Below are 22644 nucleotides of genomic sequence, written 5' to 3'. Positions count from 1 at the left end.
ATGTAGATCCTTTCAATATTTGTGGCAATCATTTAACACTCTTGGGTCAACTTTCCATCACATGCCAATTTAGTAATCCACAAGTACATTAGATATGGAACAATCCCCACTTTATACCAGCGCCGCGATAGTTAAGTAGTTAGAAAGAAATTCATCTGGGACGCTATATAAGGCATCACTCAACCCTCATTGGATTACCCCTGACGAAGTCCGAGTGACGAAACGCGTAGGGTTCCAATGAGAGTTGAGATCGGTTACCGGGACAACAGAACCCGGAAGTTGCGACGTTGATACGATCGCGCTACAGCGTGGCAGCAGGAGCTTAGCCGCGTCTGAAAGACACCCTTATGTGCACTGTTATCCTTACTGAATGTAAGTGCAATTTTTATGCTGTTTATTAAACACACCTTTTATTGGAATAATACACCATTTGGGGACTTTTTTTCTTCTCTTACCTTCCGTTTGGTTGTTTGGTACAACTGAACTTGGAAGCTTATATGGAGACATGATCGCGATGTAGCGTGCCGGCAGGAGCCTTATCGCGTGTGAAAGATACCTTGATGGGAATTGTTACCCTTACTAAATGTAAGTGCATTTGATCATTACTCATACGTATAAACTTTTATTGGAATATTACACTATAAGGGCATCCTTGTTTCTTCCTGTCTTCCACATATTTATGAACTATATGGTGGATCCGGAGAGGAACGGATGAGAATTTATTGAGTGACCGTTTGGAACTATATCCAGATGACCTGAAATATTGCATATTAGGATTTTTATTTATTCATTCTTTTTATTCATTTTATATTGTGACTGTGGACGTTCTATTGCATTTATATGCTATATTCTATATTTTATTTAAACATGCTACTACACAATCCATTTATGTTGTGATATTCAGAAAACCCGTTCATCTCATTACCCTCCCAGCTGCACCTCTGTAAAGATATTTGTCCAGCTAAAACTTTTGCTGTGGCTACTACCCTTTGTATCCTAATGCAGAGAAGGATATTAAACAGGTAATAAATTCTTTATCTCAAGGAGATATCGTCCCGGTAACAAAGCCTCTAACTCTATCCTTCCAATCACATAGAAAAGTAAGGACACCTGTGGTTTATCCATGAACTTAGAGCAATCAATTGTGTAATGTAATAAAGACAAAAACAAACCTGCCAATATATGTGGAGTAACAGGGTTAAAATGGTATGATGGATTGCTTAAAGTCCTAATAAACATGAGAGCCACGCTGGATCAACTCTGAGACTGTTTCCTTCACCCTGGTGGGAAACCATGTGTTGACCTAGAGCAGTGATGTCCTGCATCCAAATAGTGGAACCAGCAGAGACCTCAGATAAACACGCTGAAGGTGAGCCACTGGAGGAGGCTTCAGAGGAGATCCTGACAGCTCCACTGGACTATCAGAAGCACCAACGTTTTCCACTACTTGGCAGCTTTTGGCTGCGTATTTGGGGGAGGGAGTATTGGGCCTTTTAGAATGGGACCTGGGCTAGGAGCCCCAAGTATTGACATCCTGTCAGTCAGTGGGATGGGCCCACAGAGGTTTTGGGACTGTCCCCGGTTAACCCATGTAGATTTACTGAAGTTTGTAAGCCTGTGTATGCTCCGGTATGCTGGCAGCAGGTTAGAACAGCTTCAAAATCTTTGGTAGAAACATCATTCTAATTGCTGCTATGCAGCCCAACCATCATCATCATCATCATCAGTTATTTATATAGCGCCAACATATTAACTACCATGGGACCTTGTAGTTAAAACATGCCTAAAGTAATTTTTGAATCTGAGAGATATATCTGAGAGGACCATAGATGTTTTGACCCCCATATATGTTCTATCTTTGGGTTGCCTACAGTATCTGTATTGTTTTTTCAGATTCCGAAGCGTCTGCTCTGCGACAATCACTAAGGCTTCTGTCTTCCTTGTATTTCGTTGGTGATAGGCTTTCCTGTAGAACCTCAAATAAAATGCAGGGCTACTAACAAGGTCTTGGTGTTGGCAATAATCAAAAGTACATCATTAGACCATTGTCTATTTGTACCGTATCATGAACCCTAATCCCACACATCTTTTGGGCTAATGTAATAGTTTCCATTAGAGGTTCCAAAGCTATAGTAAACATCAGGGAGGTTGAGGGAAGAAAGGATGTCTGGTGGAAGTCCAGAGAGTTTTCCATGTTTGGATTGTGTCCAACTTGGTTGAGGCACTATATACTTCTAATTATAAAGGTTGAAATAATGAGACAAACCAGTTAGCTATTTGTAAAGAGTTTTTTTTATTTTTTTTTAAGAATCTCAATTAAAGGTAGATCTACAAATAACAAAATACAGCATAGAAAAGTTAGATATTTTCTGCTAATTGTCAATCGTGTCCCTGAATTATACTGCTAGCCTACTGACCGAATTTATAAGCCAGCAGTTTTTTTTTACCCTGTAAACCTGCGTGTACATTTTCTGGGGTAGCCAACTGACAGCCTTCTGTACTTGTATCAGAGACAAAGAGAGGAGTTCTTCTCTAAGAGCCTCCAGCTCCTGTATTCTGGATTTTGAAAATCAAGTCTATACATGAGTATTTTGTACTGTGGATAAAAATGCATAAAACCTTCACCTCCTAGGTGAGCTGCCCTCCAAACATCATAAAGAGAATACTAAACCAACAAATTCATAAATCTATTGGCTTGTTTAGCAGCTATCTCTGATTGGCCCATGGAACGTCCAACACACTATCAGCTAGAACCTGAGAGGAGGTAAAGGTGTGAGTTGTGGGCTTCGTCAGTATAGCAATGCCTTTATGTTTTGATAAGAAATTAAACATGAAACACTGGGGGAATTGATCATACAAACAAGGAGGAGGATTTTGAGACTGGTATGGGTTGGGACTGGGTAATGTAATCATGGAAGGCGGAAAGAACTAGAGAATACTGAAATAGGTCTGGCAGTATTGTCACAAGGAGCAACTGAAGTTGTGAGTGGGAGAGAACCAGGTCACTATAAGCCACAAACAGTAGGGAAGGAAAGATTACCAACTTTGGAGGGGACTTGCAGATCCAAAAGTAGCAACAGTTGAAGTCCATTAGAGCTGTACATAATCTCGGTCTTCCAATAGTCATTGAAACCCTGTGGGTTGACCAATTGTCTGGAGGTGGAAAGAGTGTTCCACTGTGTTCCAAATCTACTTGTATGTTTCATTCTCTCAGGACCTTCAATCTTACTTATGGAGTAAGGATAATGCCTAGCTCTAATGTCTCATGGGTTGCCATTAGGTCATTATGTGATGAAAACAATTCCTCCACTTAGGTATAAATATGTTCAGAGCACCTAATTCAGAGTTGTTATTATTATTAATTTTTATTTACAGGGGGCCCCCAGGGTGTCCGCGGCGCCGTACAGGGACAAACAAAATTACAATACGAGGTGAGACAGCACAGTACAGTAAACAATAATCACAGTAACTCAGTGAGCTCAAGGCACAGCTAGCGGGGAGGGGAGCGGGGAACGTCTGCCAACAACGGCCCCAAGGAGGGAGGGCACGGATGAGAGGGAGACCCCCAGGGGGAAGAGGAGGGAGCGAGAGGGGATGGGAGAAGAGGGTCCTCAAGGAGGAAGGCAGGGAAGCTGGCGAGCAGAGTTAAAAGTGGAGAAGACAAGACCCTGCTCAAAGGAGCGTACAATCTAAGGGGTGGGGTAGACTGACAGAGAGACACAGGGGAGGGAGGGAGAGAAGGAGGAATGGATAGGGGGAGGGGAATGAAGGGGAGTGAAGGCTAGGGGAAGGGGAATGAAGGGGAAGAGTCAGAAGAACAGGTAGGAAGTTAAGTGGGAGTTCAGCCTTTACTGCACAGAGGGATATTCCCATGTCTTAATATATCAGATTTCAGGGTCATTAACATGGCTCGCATCGCTCTTGACGTAACTGGCTTGGATAGTTCAGAGCGGGACGCTGATTTTGGAGGGTCTGGCTGTGGGGAGCAGGAACCTTAGCCCTGTAGTTCAGCAGGGCGGTTGTATTTCTTAATCCCTGACCTTGCGGAATGTGGTCTGAAAAGCTTGCCGGCTTGGTGCTTCCTCAGGCTCATAGTAAGTTGTTTTTACTCAGATCCTGAAGATCTTGAAGTCTGGACTGTTTGTGGGGCCCGTTTTGAGTAATGGGAAACACTGACCGCAGCTAACCTGCAGCCATCTCTGACACAGCTAGACTGATACTGCAGACACAAGTTCTTAATTAAATAGCTTATTATATTTGTGCAGAACTGTTTGTAGGCCATACAATAGAAGATGCAAGAACAGAGAAGAGAAGGCGGCAGGACTGCCTCCCAGAGCATGTGCCATTACACTGAGGTCCTCATTTACAGAGCGCACTGGATGAGAACTGGAAAATTCTTTGGTGGTGGCTAGATGGTTTTTGCCCAGCAAACTTTAAGGTGCACATGCATACTGTCTGCTCTCAAAAGACAACTGTGTAAAATAGCAATGTTCTTAGGGGAGTTGGAAAAATGTGAAGAGGCGCCATATGCAAAAGTGTAAGTGTCACATCAACGTCCAACCTCATACCACTTTGGAAACATCCCTCTCTTTGCCACAGGAACTAGTGGTCCGTTGATGGTTGGTTGAGGGAACCAAAAAAAGCAATTGAATACGAAAAAAACAAAACAAAACAGAAAGGAAGAGTCAATGGAGAGGTGGTGGGAGTAGAGACTGATCTAGTGATAGAACACAGGAGTGTTATGTAGATAGATAAATACATGTCAGCCAGAATAGAAGAAATATGTATGAAAAAAGAATTAAAAAGTAATGATGGCAGGAAATAAAGACTACAAAAAGTTAATTCCATAATTGGAATGATGAGATTAATGAATCACTGGCTACTTTATTAGATACACCGTTCTACTACCAGTCCCAGAACAGCCTGAATTCTTCCAGACATGGATTCAACAAGGTATTGGAAACATTCCTTAGAGCTTCTGGACCATGTTGACATGACACCATTGTACCAACACCAGCCTTGACGTAAGGCAGGATGGATCCATGTTGTCAAATTCTGACCCTACCCTTTGTCACAGCAGAAATTTGTCAGACCAGGCAACGTTTGTCCAATCTTCAGCTGCCCAGTATTGGTGAATCTATGCTCACTGTTACTCAGGTTTCCTGTTCTTAGGTGACAGGAGTGGAATCCGGTGTTTATTGCTGCTGTTGCTCAACCACTTCAAGGCTCAACATTCTGTACATTCAGAGATGCTCTTCTGCATACTGCTGATAAATGTGGCCCAGTATATTGAGACAACATGATGTACAGGGACTCTCAATAGAGATTTTACATCTGTCCAACTTAAATAGCGTGCAGACCAAGAGTTACTGTGAAAAATAAAGACTTCAATACTATTGCGATAAAAAGCCAAGTCCAGCGAGTGGATGCATTGGTGTCACAGCAATGCCAAACCAATTTGGTAGTCAATTTAAGTAGCTTAGAAGGCACTGAGGGGGATCGGAGGTTAATTGGCAGACTGGGGGTATAGGCAAGCAATTTTAATCAACAGCTTCGCTTATTTGGATATAAAATTGCATTTTATATTAAAATAAAATCATATCTTAAAATGAAAATAAACTATTTAGTCTTGACCTCACAATCCACATCGGCTTTGCTAAAAGATAGCAAATATAGGGCAAAAGTTGAAATGGCAAAGCAGATTTGACTATGCATGTGTATGAGATTCAACCAATCTATATAAAGTATTTCCTTTATGGTAGGAGACTGCAAGTATGTCTTTTGTTTTTTCTTTTCCAAATGGTGATGCGAAATAATATCGGTCCTTTAGAATAAATTTAAAAGCAAAGGGACGGTACAAAAAGCAACTTGGATAGATTTAGAACTGCATTAGCTGGTACTTTACTAATCGTCAGTGTCCTTCAGCCATTTGAAATGAGCCATTAAAATTAAGAGATGTGTTGAAAAATCCTTGTGCATGTGACATGTGGGCAGAACAGTGGCTTAGTGGTTAGCACTTCTGGCTCACAGCACTGAGGTAATGGTTTGCTTCCCGACCATGGCCTTATCTGCGAGCAGTTTGTATGTTCTCCCCGTGTTTGCGTGGGTTTTCTCCCACACTCCAAAAACATTGGCTGCTATCAAAATCGACCGAAGTCTGTGTGTGTGTGTTATGGAATTTAGACTGTAAGCTCCAATGGGGCAGGGACTGATGTGCGCGAGTTCTCTGTACAGCGCTGCGGAATCAGTGGCGCTATATAAATAGCTGCTGCGTATGATGATGACGAAAGACTTGTTGGTTTACTGAATAATGTATAGTTCCATTTTGTTCTTTATGGATAATTTATGTATCATCTATTTCATGAGTCTGCCAAATGTCCCCACTGAGATCTTTCTGGAGGATGAGCTGCCATCACCCCCCCCCCCCATATGTTTGTTCTCTTGGCAAATGTAAACATTATCCTGAGTTGATGGTGGCAGAAGTTGGTGCAAACACATTGCATGTGTTCACTACAGTCACTAATCACATCGTTTTCCTTGCATCTAAAAAGGAAAGAAGATATAGCAGAGACATACGTTATAAACAGATTATGTCACTGCGAAAGTATAAATAATAAAGGAATGTAAGAAGTAAATAAACTTGGGACAGTAATTTTCCAAGGACTATTTCTTGAATTGTATGTAAAAAAGTCTCCGATGAGTTAAAAGTTCACTTTTTTATTTCTGTAGTATTGTTTAATGGAACCTTTTGCCACCGAATAAATCTAGCCATCAAATATTTAATACATATGTCAAGCATTTCTCAGGGACTGTGGTTTGTCTTCTAACCAGCAGGTGGCAGCAGCCTGCCCCTTCTGCCACTCCTGATTTTGGTACTTTTCGGCAGGTGACCTCAAGAGGTTGGTTACTCCACTTATTACTTGTGAAAATAACAGCACCAATGACACAATCTAAAGCTGACCACACAAGCTGCAATTTCACAGTCAATACCAAGCAATATGGCCAATATTACAATGTATAGGGACCCAATAGAAATGCATCATTACTCGGCCTGGTAACTGCATCAACATGCTGCAATGACGCTGCAAGTGATACCAGCAGCTCAGTCATCCCAAGAGACGGATGGCTGATCGTGTTGTTGATATGGCCGCCCACCTGTGCCGAGCAGCGGGAGTAGTCAATCTTATAATCGTAAAAAAATTAGTTCTCTCACTGCAAATGCTGTTTTGTGAAATCATGCACCGGGTTCCGTGTGAATTTATATGGGGAAGCGCATTAATTTTCTAGCCAAGATGACATTTCTCTATGAAAGTCAGTAAGGAAAAACTGCTCTTTGTTTACCTGTAAATTACTTATCGTTGGTCTAAATGTATCCAGTAGCAGGTAGACATTGAGGAGAGTAAAATTAGTTATATTGGTGGAGATCGTGAACCCCAAATATTTAAACGAGTCCCCACAAACAAGTTAATCTTCCATTGACGTCTTAAGTCAAGACTACACAATCCTAGCTCCAACAATCAAGGAGCATGATCTGAAATGTCCATCATTACTTATTCAACTGAATGTACCCATGCATGGATTTATCATGGCCGTGTGAACATGGGACAGCTCCTATAGGAGTTCGAAGTAGCAGGAATATTGCCTTTAGCTGGGTACACACTACACCGTTTTTGTCCAATAATCGGCTCAATCAGCCGACATACGACCGCTCGTTCAAAAGTCGGGTCAGTGTGTGCAGTGACACAATGGTGGAAAGTCTGCCCAAATGGACCATTGTCGCCTCATTTGGTTGGTCGTACCGTTTAATATTTTCGTTACAATCTCGTTTCCGCTGTGTAGTGTGTATAAACTTCCGACCGATCCACAACAGTGAGTATGAAATTACAGTCATTGCTCACGACAACATGGCTGTAAAAAGTCACTAAAGGGACGTCCGCTCTTCCCTTTATCGTCCTAAACAAGGCAAGTGTGTGTGTATGCAGTCCATGGACAGAGCGATCGGACCATCGATCGCATGTAAAATCGCTCGGCCTAAAAAGTTGGTGGAAAATTCTGTAGTGTGTACCTAGCTTAACAGTGACAGCTCCTCCTATGGGGTCAATTCATCATCCAATAATGATGGATGGTAAATTACGTATCTAAGATAGAATGCACAATAGCACCGATATCCTCCACAGCAAAATCAGGGACATTCGGCTTGTCCCGTACATCGTTCATTTAGAAGGACAATAAGGGTAATAGTGAAATGTAGGCTTGAACAATACTTACCTGCAGCATTTTTTACTAACACGTGATTATGGTATGTCAAAATGTGTTCAAAACTGAATGTGAAATCAGTATATGTTTTAGGCAGCACGTCTCAGTCGTAATGGATTCACAACCCTACATGTTCTCAAAGTCATTGCCTTGGTATGTATTATTGTAGTGTACAAATAGGGGCTAATTTTACGGAGAATCACTTACTATTTTTACACCGTGGCAGGGGAGGTTTCAGAACCCAGGACTGTGGAAAAGAACGAGAAAGTAATGTTTAGAACACTGATTATGTGGCATTAAAGAACAGAAGCGTCTTACTGATGTCACTGGTTCCTAGTGATCATATAGATTGCAGTTTTATAATCCATTACTAACTCACAAAATGGCTGCTTCGTATGCTTATAAGAGACGGGTACACTTTAAAATGCATAAGCTTTTATATCTAAGAGATTCTTCATTCACAATTTTAACCAAGAAGTATTTTTTTTAAATATTTTTCAGAATTTGATTGTTTGTTTTTACCTCAGCAGAATTAGTAATGTGGCATAAAAATGTAATTTCCATGGTCAGAAAAATATAAAATAGAAGGCATATGTTAACCTAGTACATTTTTTTCCTAACAGGTGAGGTTGTAGATTTTCTACGGCTGAATAAAAACCACCATACCCTTAATAAAGTCTGCAGCGCTATTTTCTCACAGGAAATGCTTCTCTTCCAGTTTTTGTACGATTCTTTTCCTCCATATTTTTCAAACTTTATCACTGTAAACCTCTTGCCGTCAGATCGGATACACTTGTCATTTCTTGAATCTAGACGAAGAGACAGTGGAGTGCGTTTATAAATGGGTGTTAAAGTGGAAACATAACCTACACACTGTGGAGGCAGCCATTTTGAGATTCCTTCAGGGTCCGTGACCGCTAAACAGAGGTTGTGATTGGACCAAAATGTTGACTTTCCATGGTTCTGTAGTGCATACAATGATTGGACTCACTGGAGCTGCTGTTCCTTCTACAAATGATTATTGGGTTTATGGTAAAACCATACTTGCCAACTCTCCCTGAATGTCAGGGAGACTCCCTGAAATAGGGGTGATCTCCCTCACTCCCTTAAGAGTCTGGCATTCTCCCTGATGCTGAGCCAGTACAAGATGTGGTTGGCTTCCCCATCTGTGGCATGATGACACAGTTCAGAAATTGTGTCCTATGTCCATGTATTGATGCCTATGGAGGTGGCCATTTTCATGGAGACCAAGATTTAATCAAAGACTGACAGGTAAGACAACATGACTTCAGTAATGGAGACAGAAATGTAAGAGACACTTCAGTCTCTAGAGATTCATTAGCTGCTTTTCTTTAACGCATAGTTGCCTACTCTCCCGGAATGTCCAGGAGACTCCCGCATTTCTGGGAGACCTCCCGGTTCACGACCCCGCAATAGATAATTGGGGGGGGGGGGTTACATAACACAAATATTGTCATCTTAGCCCCGCCCCCTGCTGTAATTGACCAAAATTGTGACAATCGTTTAGGGTGCGGTGTCAAAATAATGTGATTAGTCAAGCCCCACCCCCACACGCCCACCTCCCCCGGGATCTCCCTGGAGCCAACAAGGAAAAGTTGGCAAGTATGGGTAATACACCAGGCTCACCAGCAATACTTGTCCTCACATTGGCATAGATACAAATGTACTTTCTCTCCCACTGGACATACGGCAGCACGTTGGGGTCACGTCTGCCGACATCAACAATCAGTAGATTCTTGTTCCTATTTTCATCTGCTCCATTAGCTGCTGTCTAGTGCGGGCTGTAATCTGTTTTTGTCTCACAGAGAGGCCTCCTTGCAGGAGTTGCTGGTGAAGACTGATCAACCATTAGACTCTGCAGCCCAGGTGAGCCAGTGCCAACCGCTGGCAGCACAGTCCACACCCACAATCAGCGACCGACGCCTTGTACAACAGGCACCACCCAAAAAGGTAATTTGACCAGAGGTTGTGCTGCTAGTGCATTCTCTTTATATTCATGGAAATTGGTCATGTATTTTTATCTGAATTTTAAGTGCATCACATCAATTTTCTGGTCGTAAGTAATACTTTGCAACCGGAGCAATAAAAAAATGCAAAACTGAATAATCGAAGACCAAAACATAAAAAATGAATAGTTCACTAATTCTAATGACAATGTGCTATTGCCATGTAAAACATCATCATTTAATAAACCAAAACTAACATTGTAGTTTTGGGGTAGAGTTCAATGAATTAATATAAAAATTAATTTAGTGGCTGTACTTGTCCCAGACCACACTCTCCTCTCATTTTATCACTCATGATGACAAAACACCCACCCTCCCATGATATTCATGTACTAGATCAAAGGTGAGGGGAATCGCCACCCAATCAACCAGCTTCAAACAGGCCGTGCTGAGCAGAAAGAGAATTTACTGTTGGACCCAGTAAACAGGCCATCTACAGCAAGTACAATTTCTTTTCTTTTTTGCATTGACTCATAGAACTCCACTCTAAACTAAAACGAAGAAGCAAGAGTCATACTGACCCGTTCTTCACCCCAGCGCTACATTGTGCTGAATTTGTCCTCCCTCATTTGCACATCAGAGCCACTGGCATTACATAAAAATGCCAGCAAGTAAATCAGTCAGATTATAAAATATAAATTAAAATATAAATACCTAAAAACTAAGCATTTCGGGAAGAAATCACAAACATTTATATGTAGTTTTTATGCTTTCTTGGTAAAAAAAAATCAAAAACATTAAAGCAGCAATATGACAAAAAAAAAAAAGTTTTTTTTTTTCAACATTAATCACTGTGGTTGCCTATAAGAAAGCTGGTATATACTATTGCCCCTTGTTTTTTGTCTTCAGACTGCTAGTAATGATTTATGATTCTGGACTACCATGGCAACCACAGTGACATGGCACATGACACAGTTTGAAACGGAGATAATGCTTTGTAGCAGGATAGCTAACAAAAATTTGAATTTTTGTTTTGTTTTTTTCCCCACAGTATACTGACCCAAAAGTACATTTAGTCCACCATGTTACCAAAAGAAATCCATAACTCAGAACATTAATTTAGGTAAAAGCCTTTCATGGAGACAGCAGAACGTCTCAAATGTCTGTACAGTGTTTGGGACAATGAGGGGTAAAACCGTTTCACTGAACAGAGGGTATTTTAAAAGTATTTACCTCCAGTCCAGTACTTCTTCAAGAACATCCCTTTCTTGTTTCCGCATCTGACCTGAAATGCTTCACTGAAAACTTGTTTGGGAAATTCCAATTTGACAGCTAAATCGTTAGTGACTGGACAAACAGAAACAGAAAATAACAGCGTCACATACTCTGAACGGATTCTTAGTACTGACATGTGCAGGTGAAACGTCCGTATACAAAGCAAGCATAGCTTTATAAATAAGCCTTAGTCTCCTGAAGTAATCACACAGAGAGCGAGAGTCCTCACATGATTCTCAGAGGTTAAAGGTCATCAAAGCAAAAACAAAAGTCCCTCTGTGTGGCTGAGCCTGATGTCCAATATGAAACAAAATCTTAGTTTTCAACATGAACAGTGGCAGAAAAAAATAAATATTTACCCCCTGTGGCCCTTTTCATATTTTGTTTTCTCATCATCATGGATTTATTCAGGAATTCATACCATTGATCAAGGCAAAATCCTCTGCAATGGCAATTAAAAATGCAATTGAACTGCTTAAGTCATTACAAAATAGACAACAATTAGCTACAGAAGTATTCACCCCTGCTGGTAACATACACCTAAAGTAATGCTGGTGCTGTCAGTAGTTTTCATAGGTCACATAATTGATTGAGGTAATTCCAAAGATGTGAAAGTAAATAAAGCATGGACGGTAGAAGGGACTCAAGTGGATGTATTTTCCTTGAGCTTCAGTTCTCGGAGTCCAACACCATTGAGATTGCTGCTGGCAAGGAAAGGTATCGAAGTGTGGGTCGTTTATCAGGGATAAAGGCAGGCAAGAGTATTGTTAGTAGTACCAGCTCCCTGCAGTGTACTCCCAGCGTCTGAAGACCAGGGCATGTCTGCAGCCCCCCCCCATTAAATACTACAGGCACTGCCTATTCATTAAATCACAGAAGAAAAAGCCTTGGATATCTACTTAATCCCCAGTTTAAGCCAAACCTGGGCTCTGGGAATGGAGACTACAGAACATGCCAGCAATCTGACAGACTTCTGCTAACCACTGGTAAAAAAAAAATAAAAAAAAAAAAAAAATAATAGACAAATCGGTGGTCTCGGTTTCCCAAATTCCCATATTAACAATGGTTTCCTCTCCTTGAGGATTTTGGCACACTTGATGGTGGTCATCTTGCTGATGTTCACCAGCGGTCACCAGAGCACTGAACTGTCGCAACACCTGCAAACAGCGTACAGGGGATACCGCTGAAGTTGGGGCACAATACCAGCTTTTTACTTTCACAGCGCAGAAAGAAGACCGAACACCGGAAGAAGGGAGCAACAGAAGACCGCAGTGTAACCATGCAAGACGAACAACAGTGTAAGAGCACCGGAGGTCGGACTCTTTCTTCTACCAGCTCATCAATCTAAAACAAAATGGCTACTTCAGGAATCCTCACCTTGAGAAGACAGGTGAATCACCTATCCTGTAAACTGCTAGTGCACACTGGGGCCTGGATTTTATGCTGGAACATGCGGAACGCAAGAGTACTCAGTGACCTACCATAGAACCTAACATTGGGTCCCATCTCCATCTGCAGGAGCCCACAAGGGAAGGAAGACACACACAAACTAAGTACTCTTATCCATTGTGCTTAGAGACTCAACTCTGGTTCAGGTGGACATAGCCCATGCTACAACCAGGCTTCTTGTAAACACCCCAGCGAACAGAACCTGATTTTTCTCTACTGAACGATGGGTGTGAAGCCCCACAGGGAGGAAAATATTAACTGCCAGGGGACGCTGTCACAACAAACAAATTTGTCTGGTAGGAAACCACAGGGTGTTTAAGAGAACACACACACACACACACACACACACACACACACGACCAGTTAATTCTAGCTTCTGCAGTACTTTAGACTACCCATTGCTTACTCTCTAGGTGTGACCCATAATTACAGAGTAATACAGGAAGGGAGCGCACATTCTCTCAACAGCCATTTGAGGCTGCCAAATCTGACGATTGTTCTTTTGCATTCTGTTTCATCCTCATTAACCAAAGCGAATTCCTCCCACCGTTCTTGTGTGTGTAACTCTACAGACACAGGCTGCTAGTTCAGGAGACTACAGCACCTATCTGAGACATGCAAAAAAATCAATGCAATTCGGTCTCCAACTGACACAGTCATCTCCCATTTAGAAGCCAACACAAGTGTATTACCTCACTTGAGCAGAGAACCAGCAATGTTAAGGACATGCTGATTGGGTTACAAAACATAATGTTCTCTCAAAGCAAAAAATAAATGGTTTGGTTGAGAAAACGAATGATCTAGGGAAACATCCTAGGTGCAATAAACTCTGGTTCAACGCTGTACACAAAATAATCAATAAAACCAAGCTATTGGATCTCCTTTAGAAAGATATTACTGAAGCCCTGTGGCTTAAAGTTGAGTGTGTTATAAGCTAGGCCCAGAACGTAGCAGAGGGGAGGAGAAACCAAGGCAGTGATAAGGAAGTCATCTTGCAATCATATAGAAGAACTAACGAGGCAGTAATCAGAGGGCACAGACTATTTTTCTTCAGGACTTGACGCCTACTGTCTCCAAAAACGAGAAAGGAAAATCCTGGCTAAAATGATATGATATAGAGTTTGGATGCTGAGAAGGCCTTTGAGAAGATCTCTTGCACACATCTGCAAAGAATATTTGAGATAAGAGGCTTTGGCCTTACGTTCTCATCTTATAAAATACATATAAATCCTTGAACACTTCCTTCTTTATCAAAAGACAATGAGGCACCCCCGCCACAATGACTAGGAGTACACAACAGGGGTGCCTCCTGTCACCTTTGCTTTTTAACTTAACCCTAGAACAACTAATTAGAATTCTTCAATCAGGGGATAGTCTCAAAAAGGTATAACCCCGGGCGTAAAGGGTTTTGCTGATGACTTATTACTCTATATATCTATCCCTTGTTATTCCCTTTATGTCATATTTAATAAAATAAAGGTCTTGAGCTTCATGATCAACCAGGAAAAGTCGATTACCATGTTGCTAAGTTCCGAGACCAAACAGAGCTGGTGCAAGAATACAAAACTATCATTGGTCAAAACATCCTTTACCTAGTACAAAAAAATATACAATCTAAACTCCTTAAATATGAATTTAAAGCGGTAACTGAGGAAATGAATACTAACAGGAACCTACCACTGTCCTACTTGGCCAGGCCAGATATAAACACAGTAGTAAGCGCTTTCTTTGGTAGTGAAATAGGTTGCTGCTTCCTTAAAAAACGTAGTATAATAGACAATAGGAGAGGAAGCGCAGGACAAATAGTGTAGATGTTATATATATATTAAAAAAAAAAGTAGGTAGTAGGAGAAGTGACGGTATCTCCGTATCACATATCACCGTATACCAGCCCAATTTCACTACTGTCCTTATAACAACTTTTTAAAACACTGTCATATTCCTGTTTCACGCTCACTGCAAGTACCTACAGATACAAGTTTGTCAACATTTTTCAGAGGGTATCATTTCAGCAGACAAGTTCATATGTATGCATCTACTCGCTGGAATGGGCACTAGTTGTCAGCCTACTCTTACAGATACCAAGGAGAAGCAAACATTCTATGTATTTAGAATGTTTTGGGTGGACTCATCATTGCATAAAGAGAAATACACAAAGCTTTTTTTTTTTTTTTTCTTTCTTTTAAACATAGTAAAGCTTTATTAACACTTTGTCACATACACTAAATCTGCAAATACACACCATTGTTTTAAAAAGAATACTTAGTACAAAATGAGAATTATTTTGGAAGACACTCCAAGCTATCTAGAAGATAAAAGAACGACAGGGTAATAATCGGTAAAGCAACTTATAGTGTTTTGTGAGATTAAACTCTTTAGCGTTTTTTACCAAAATTATAAGTAATGGTAATAATTCTATATACATTGGGAAATGTTTGCAACAGCCGCTTGAATACTGCCTTTTTGTACTGGCATTGACCAAACATGGAACCACAATCTTTGTGTGTTACATTTATTGTACTGTAAGTCATATGTGAAATTTTCCTTCATCACTTGGATGTACTCAAGCTGTATAACACTTGTCATTTTAATAATACTGCAATTATATGAATACTATGTTAATGTACTTATTACTCCAATAAAGAGAATTATAAAAAGTAAATAAATAAACCAGTATGTGATGTGCTAACCAATGATGGATCCTATTTCCAAACAGGGGCTTCATCATGAGGATCAAAGAAAAGGTTATTAAGAAGAATAAAAGACTTCAAAAGACTTTTAATGTCCAGGAGAGAACTGTCAAGTCCATTGTAAAGAAATGGAGAGAATATGGCACAACTGTGAATTTGTCTAGAGCAGATCGTCCTCCAAAACCGAGCATCCATGTGAGAGGGGCACTTACTAAGTCCACCAAGAGGTCTATGGCAACACTGACAGAGTTACAGTCTTTCACGGCAGCAAGGGTAGTGACGGTCTATTAGACAACAATATGTAAAGATTTCCTCAAAAAGGGAAATAAGATCCCACTTTGTGGCAATAAAAATTGTAGTTCACAGGGAGTGTTTTAAAAATCTTCAAAAGTAGGGATGTTACTGCTACTCCAACCAGGGATCACTTGGACCCAGAATCCACGGCCAAACCTGTGTAGTCAGAGTTTTGCGTAAGATGGAGAGTGCTGGATAGAAAGAAAAAAAAAAAACGCCAATAAATTAAGTGCAAATTTAAAAAAATAGGGTAAAATTGAGGTATAAATTGCACTTACAATTATTGAGGTGATTTTAAGGCATTGTATTGTCCATATTGGGAGATGTTGTTTCTGCTGGAAGCTGAGTTGCTGAAATAAGGAGAGAACCTCCAATAGATTAACTGCAAGTTGTGGTATATATAAAAAAAAAAAAGTATGAACATTTTCTTAGAGGTTGAAGAGCGTTTTGACAATCTCTAAAGGTCTACGCTGGCTATAGAAAATCTACAGTGTTCCTGTATCTGAGTAAGGAGGTAGATTTTTATCCTGCGAAGCGCGTCACGAGAAACACAACAGTCTGGCTGATCTTTCAAAAAAGTCTGTCTGGCCTGGACTCACAAATACTCTTCCTTTCTGTTTTTTTAATGTCTTATTTGGTCTCCGTGCTTTTACTTAAGGGTAACGAGTCTACAAGCTTCAATGTTTCCTTTGCCAGCACCAGTAGTTTTATTGACCCAATTTAAACCAGGATATTTAAAATCATTCATAAGGAGGAGCACATTTTTCTTTGCTGCCCTTTCAATTTATAATAATAATTGCATTTCGGTAAAGTAGTTTATGCTCTGTGGCTTATAACAAAACCCCAATCAGTGCTTCTTTTTCTTATATTTGACATTACAGAATATTCTGATCAAAGGTGAGAATTCCAAATAAAATACAACGCGATTCCATGATGTAAAAACATGTAAAAAATGCCAAGAAGAGTGAATACTTTTTATAGCCACAGCTGGGATTATTAGTTGTTTTCTACAGTCACATAATTTTAATGTATCAGTTTATGCATTGCACTTTTTGCACATTTTACTATATACATTGTGTTATCTTTCTTCAGTGCTTTTCAGACATTTTTTATATTAAACACACAGAAGTAATATTTGTTGCCCTTGGATACGATACAGATCTGTAAATACATCTCCAGTGGTTGCAACTGTATCCACAAGGCTGTTCTGTGTCATATGCAAAAGGCAGCAACAATATACAAACCTATATAGCATAAAAAACTTGATGAAAAGCAAAGAAGGCTGCCAGAGTAAACAAATAATGAAGTAAAAGTTATATGAGGACACAGACAAACCAATATTATTGGATAGTAATTCAGTACATAGCTGAGTTAGAAGTCATGCACAAACCTCCCATCCATTTCTGTTGCTTACCGAGCTCACAGTTGCGGTCTTCAGGGGTACGGAATTTGGTTTCTTTGCTTCGTCGTTTTTTTAATCTCCGCTGTAGCGAGTGCTCTGGAGCTGTACAGTTGTAGACAAAAAAGAAAATTCTATATTTGCAGTAACGAAAGTACACAATACGGAACACAAAAGAGTAATTTTGACATGTAAAAGGAAATTTTAAAATGGTTAAGAAAAATCAGAAATGTTACACACTATCAGCTATATCAAAATAACTTCTGTGTTATTTTTCCCACACTAGTAACTAAACATTCTAGTCTCCAGTCTTTCCTTTCTATGGGGTATATTTACTAAGCTGCGGGTTTGAAAAAGTGGGGATGTTGCCTATAGCAACCAATCAGATTCTAGCTGTCATTTTGTAGAAGGTACTAAATAAATGAAAGCTTGAATCTGATTGGTTGCTATAGGCAACATCCCCACTTTTTCAAACCCGCAGCTTAGTAAATCTAGCCCTTGGTCTTCTTTGTTTAGTTCTGTTCATCCAAATGATAATTCTTCTATTATCAATTAAAACCAACTGTGAAATGTTGATTCTGCTGGATGCCGAGTTGCTGAAATAAGAAAACAACCTCCAATAGATTAAATGCAAGTTGTATTTTATTTGTTATAAAAAAAAAAAAAAAAAAAGTATGAAATACACGTACATTTTCATAGGAGGTTGAACAGCTGTCACAGTGCGTGAAACACTGGAATGTACCTGCCGGCGTTGGCACAGCTCTAGTGGGAGGTGCGGAGTCTTACACGCCCCCGGTCTTCTCCAGGGAACCCTGCAAGGAGGTATGGATTTTGCTGCAGGAGACGCGCAGGTTGCGGTCCTTCCACTGAGCCGCCAGCGAGATACAGAGAATAGAGGGTAGTTCATATAGTCGGATCAGCAACGTACGGGCAGCAGAGATACACAGGGGTGTCCAGAAGGAATGGTCTAGGCGAGCCGGGTCAGGAACATTCGGGCAATGCAGTACAAAAGGAGGATTTCCGAAAGAGTGGTCAAACAAGCAGGATTCAATACCAAAAGCCAAGTACAGGAGCAAACAGGAGAATAGTCAGGAACAGCCAAGGTCACACACAGCTTTAAATAGTGCCCAGAACCAAACAATAGCACGGGTAGCGTGATGGCAGCGGGCTCCGCCGGAAACCCTAATTGTGTCCTGTTGCTGAGCATTGGGACGTGCATGCATGGAAGAGCTGGCAGCGAAGCTGGAAGCATTCGTGTGGTTGCTCAGCAATCAGATGTAACAGGACAACTGACAGGTGACCGTCACGACACAGAAGAGGGACAGCGCTTGACAGTATACCCCCTCTTCCCTCTACCCCGGGAAGAGGTAGAACATTGTTTGAAAAATTCTTTGAGTAACCGAGGTGCATGCAGATATTGTTTGTTCACCCAGGATCTTTTCTCAGGACCGAAACCCTACCAGTGAACCAAAAATTGTTGAAGGGTGAAAAAACCATGAAGGGTGCGAAAATCCAGGACTCGGCTGACTTCGTACTCCTAACCAGACAAAGACTGGATGGGCACAGGATGTGGAGGAGGCTGGAAAAACTTGTTGAGCATCAATGGTCTTAACAAGGAGATATGGAAGGTGCTGTGGCATTTAAGCAAAGGAGGTAACAAGGTTAACAACATAAGTAATACTGTTGGGTCCAATGAAATGCGGGTCCAGCCTCATAGAAGATACCTTGAGTTTTAGGTTCCTGGTGGACCTTATCCTCGACAGATAGAACTGGGATTGGTCTTTGTCTGTGATCTGCGTAGTTCTTTTAACGCTGAGAGGATTCCAGAAATTTGGCTGTAGTACAAGACAAATGTGGGCAAAGTGTCGAAGGAGAGAATCCGCAGCAGGAACCGAAGAACCAGAGCAAAGGAAGGGATCTGGAATAATAGGTCGAGTCCCGAAAACCATAAATAAAGAGAGAGAATCCAGTGGACTCAAGCACATGGTGATTGTGTGAAAAATCGGCCCAAGGGAGGAGATGGGACCAATTAGTTTGATTCTCACAAGAAAAGCAACGAAAAAATGTCTCAAGATTCTAATTTACATGCTCTGTCTGGCCATTAGTGTGGGGCTGATAACCAGAAGGCTCTTCAAAAATGGGAAATAAATTAAACCCGGCAATCAAAGATAATCTTCTTATGACATGCATGGATTCTGAAGATTTTTTTAATAAAGAAAAGAGCTAATTGACCCGCGGAGGACAGGTCACAAAATGGGACAAAATAGGCCATTTTGGAAAATCTGTCAATGACGACCCGAATGGTGTCGAACCCAGCACTAGGAGGAAAATCCGTGGTGAGATACTCTCACATGGAGAATCAGGAATAGGCAAGGGATGGAGCAGACCAGCAGGTAATCGTCTAGAATTCTTATGTTGAGCACAGATGACGCAAACAGAAATAAATTTGCGAATATCTGAATGGATGGAGGGCCATCAGAAACAACGACATAAAAGAGCAATAGTTTTCCTAACACCGGCATATCCAGCAATGTGGGAAGAATGAGTCCAGTGTAGAGCTTGAGACCTCAAATTTGGTTCCAAAAAAAAAAAGTCCAAGAAGAGGAGTACGGACCTTGGCTCTGGTAAGTGCCATGATGCTGGAAGGTTCAATGATGAGCTGAGGCTCAGGAGGTATCAAGAGGTCTGAGCTGTCAAAGGAGCATGATAATGCATCTGCTCGACCATTTTTGGCACCAGGACAGAAGGCAAGAATCAGATCAAATAGGGAAAAGAACCTGTCGGGGATTAACACAGCGAACCTCATGGATAAATATAAGATTCCTGTTATCGGTGAAGACAGTAACCGGATGTAGGGCGCCCTTCAAAAGATGACGCCATTCCCTTTAAGAGCGAATTTAATGGCTAAAAGTTCTTGGTCACTGATTCCATAATTACTTTCACCAGGAGAAAATCTTCTAGAGAAGAATCCACATGGAGAGTGAAAGCCAGTGGAAGATTTCTGGAAAAGTAACACTCTGATACCAACAGAAGAGGCATCCATTTCTACAAAAAAAAGGGTAATTTCTGGTCTGGTTGAGCTGGCACCGGGGCTGATGAGACGGCTTTCTTTAAAGGTAAGGAAAGCTATCACAGCATCAGAGGACCAAGATCTAGGATTGTCAGACTTCCAAGTTAGAGCTGTGATGGTCGCTATGATGGTCGAGAACCCTTGAAAAAATTGTCGGTAGTAGTTGGCAGAGCCTACAAATCTTTGGATGGCCTTAAGATCTTCAGGCTGAGGCCAATCTAAATTTGCCGAGACCTTAGCTGGGTCCATCTGTACCCCTTCACCGGAAACGATGAAACCAAGGAATGGAACTGGAGACACTTCAAAAATAAAATGTTTCTAATTTACAGTAAAGACGGTGTTTTCATAACTAGGACAGCACTTCCTTTACGTTGGAGCGATGGGTGATGCGATCTTGAGAAAATATCAGAATATAGTCAAGATAAACGACCACTTAGGTGTATACTAAATCTTGATGTTGAACAGCTGTCACAGTGTGTGAAACACTGGAATGTAGCCGCCGGCAGTGGCACAACTCTAGTGGAAGGTGCGGAGTCTAACACGCCCCCGGTCTTCTCCAGGGACCCCCGTAAGGAGGTATGGGTTGGGCTGCAGGAGACGCGCAGGTCGCGGTCCTTCTACTAAGCCACCAGCAAGATACAGAGAATAGAAGGTAGTCTGTATAGCCGGATCAGCAACGTTACACAATATAAGCGATATAAACAGAGGTGGAACTAGTGAGCCCCGATGCAGGGAGGCGGAAACCAGGGCCCCGACCCTCTGCATCTGCTATGCAGTGGGCCCCATTATCTCCTTGGTCCCCAGTGCACGCCACCTGCCACACCAATAATAGCTCTACCACTGGATAGCAAAAGAACATCGATTATATTTCCCATACTAGTAATAAAACATTCTAGTCTCCAGTCTTTCCTTTCTCGGTCTTCTTGGTTCAGTTATGAACTTTAGTTGAAATACAAAAATTGAAGGCGATCAACCCGTCTAACATTCTTCAAATCGTCAGCACCATTATAACTTCCCTCTTCAGAAACGGTCTCCTTCATTAGCAAATAAAACAAACAAAAAGCCTCTCCGAGTTCTGTACCATTTTACACCAAGTCATAACAACAGTTTTCCAAAACACGTCCTTCTATACCGATATTTCCTGTAGTACCCCGCCACCCCTCTCACTGCTCCCTACACTACCCATCCATCCCCATGTTTATCATAGGTGCATATTCATACTTTATAAACAATACATGTATGTGTAATCTTATTTCTTACAATGTATAAATGATGTACCCAAAAATGTAAATATGGTTATACGTGAACTATTTTATATTTTACAAATTTTTACTAATGTTAGCCATTCAAATAAATAATTAAAAAAAAGTTCACTTCAGAGTCTCATGGTCTCTCAGAAAACACTCCCTTACATGGTGTTGAGATCCTTGGTGTCTTGTAATACCTTTCTGCAATGGCATTGTCCTTTAAGAATGGAGTGATGTCTGTCTGACCAATATTTGGCCATACCCATCCATTCACAGTGGCGTGAAGGGGGTTCACCACCTTATCCAGAATGGCACTGCCTTGTAGGGATTGGCCTCCTAAGTAGGTATCAGTGACCTGTCCTATGTTATGATATCTTGGCCCAGGAGGGAGTTAGCCTCGTCCACTTATAGAACTCAGTTGACTGAGTGAGCCATTGTCGGGGTGCTGGGTCCACTGACCTTCCTTTCTCTTGAGATCACTGGTTGGAGAAATGTAACCCCTTCCTCTGGCTAACATGGTGCCCTCTGAAGGGATAACATAATTAAGAGAGGTGACCCTTGGTACATTACCCACTCATCCACCAACCTATCTGTAACCACAACCTGTTACAATGATGTCAAGGACAGAAGTGTACAGGTCCCAACGATACCAGTGCTACAATTAGAATGTGTAGTACAGGATGATTCAAACCATCACCTTTCATGGTCAACTATTATAAATAACATTAGTAATGCAATTCTTACCGGCAAGTATGATAAAAAGATACATCTATATATACGTAATTAATCTCCTAAATTCCTTGTCCTGGCTCTCTCCCCCAGTCAGTACCATCCTATTTATGTCTCCCCCTTCCCTTTAGGTTGTAAGCTCTCATGAGCAGGGCCCTCTTTCCTTGTGTGCTCCTTTTACTGTTCCTTCACCCTCTGTACCTCTTGGCCTGCTTCCCTAGCCCTGTTTTCTTAAGCTTCGGCCTTCTTCTCGTTGATTTCTACCATC

The 22644-nt window shown here is 41.2% G+C and overlaps 1 protein-coding gene and 1 long non-coding RNA gene across 3 annotated transcripts in view; one reads left to right on the top strand and one right to left on the bottom strand.

The window, feature by feature from the left end:
* Nucleotides 1-2274: 2274 nt before the first annotated feature.
* Nucleotides 2275-22644, bottom strand: part of LOC142132485 (nuclear body protein SP140-like protein) — a 56627-nt gene continuing 36257 nt past the window's right edge. The window contains exons 13-17 of one of the 2 annotated variants that reach the window (XM_075194429.1): nucleotides 17346-17435; nucleotides 11457-11570; nucleotides 8923-9065; nucleotides 8464-8503; nucleotides 2275-6543 (exon numbers count right to left, since the gene is read on the bottom strand). In XM_075194429.1, the coding sequence (XP_075050530.1) occupies nucleotides 6524-6543; nucleotides 8464-8503; nucleotides 8923-9065; nucleotides 11457-11570; nucleotides 17346-17435 (407 nt within the window). In that variant the 3' untranslated portion in view covers nucleotides 2275-6523. Of the gene's footprint in view, nucleotides 6544-8463; nucleotides 8504-8922; nucleotides 9066-11456; nucleotides 11571-15949; nucleotides 16123-16209; nucleotides 16282-17345; nucleotides 17436-22644 lie in introns of those variants that run through there. The other variant, XM_075194433.1, reaches the window with a different exon arrangement.
* On the top strand, nucleotides 9405-15746 carry LOC142132756 (uncharacterized). The gene is made up of 3 exons (XR_012686682.1): nucleotides 9405-9528; nucleotides 10083-10227; nucleotides 15664-15746. It is a non-coding gene; the product is annotated as an uncharacterized LOC142132756 (long non-coding RNA).

Source organism: Mixophyes fleayi, chromosome 1 (genome assembly GCF_038048845.1).
Source record: "Mixophyes fleayi isolate aMixFle1 chromosome 1, aMixFle1.hap1, whole genome shotgun sequence".
Taxonomy (NCBI): Eukaryota; Metazoa; Chordata; class Amphibia; order Anura; family Limnodynastidae; genus Mixophyes; species Mixophyes fleayi.
Note: the sequence above shows the minus strand (reverse complement) of the source record. Positions and strands in the feature narration are given on the sequence as shown.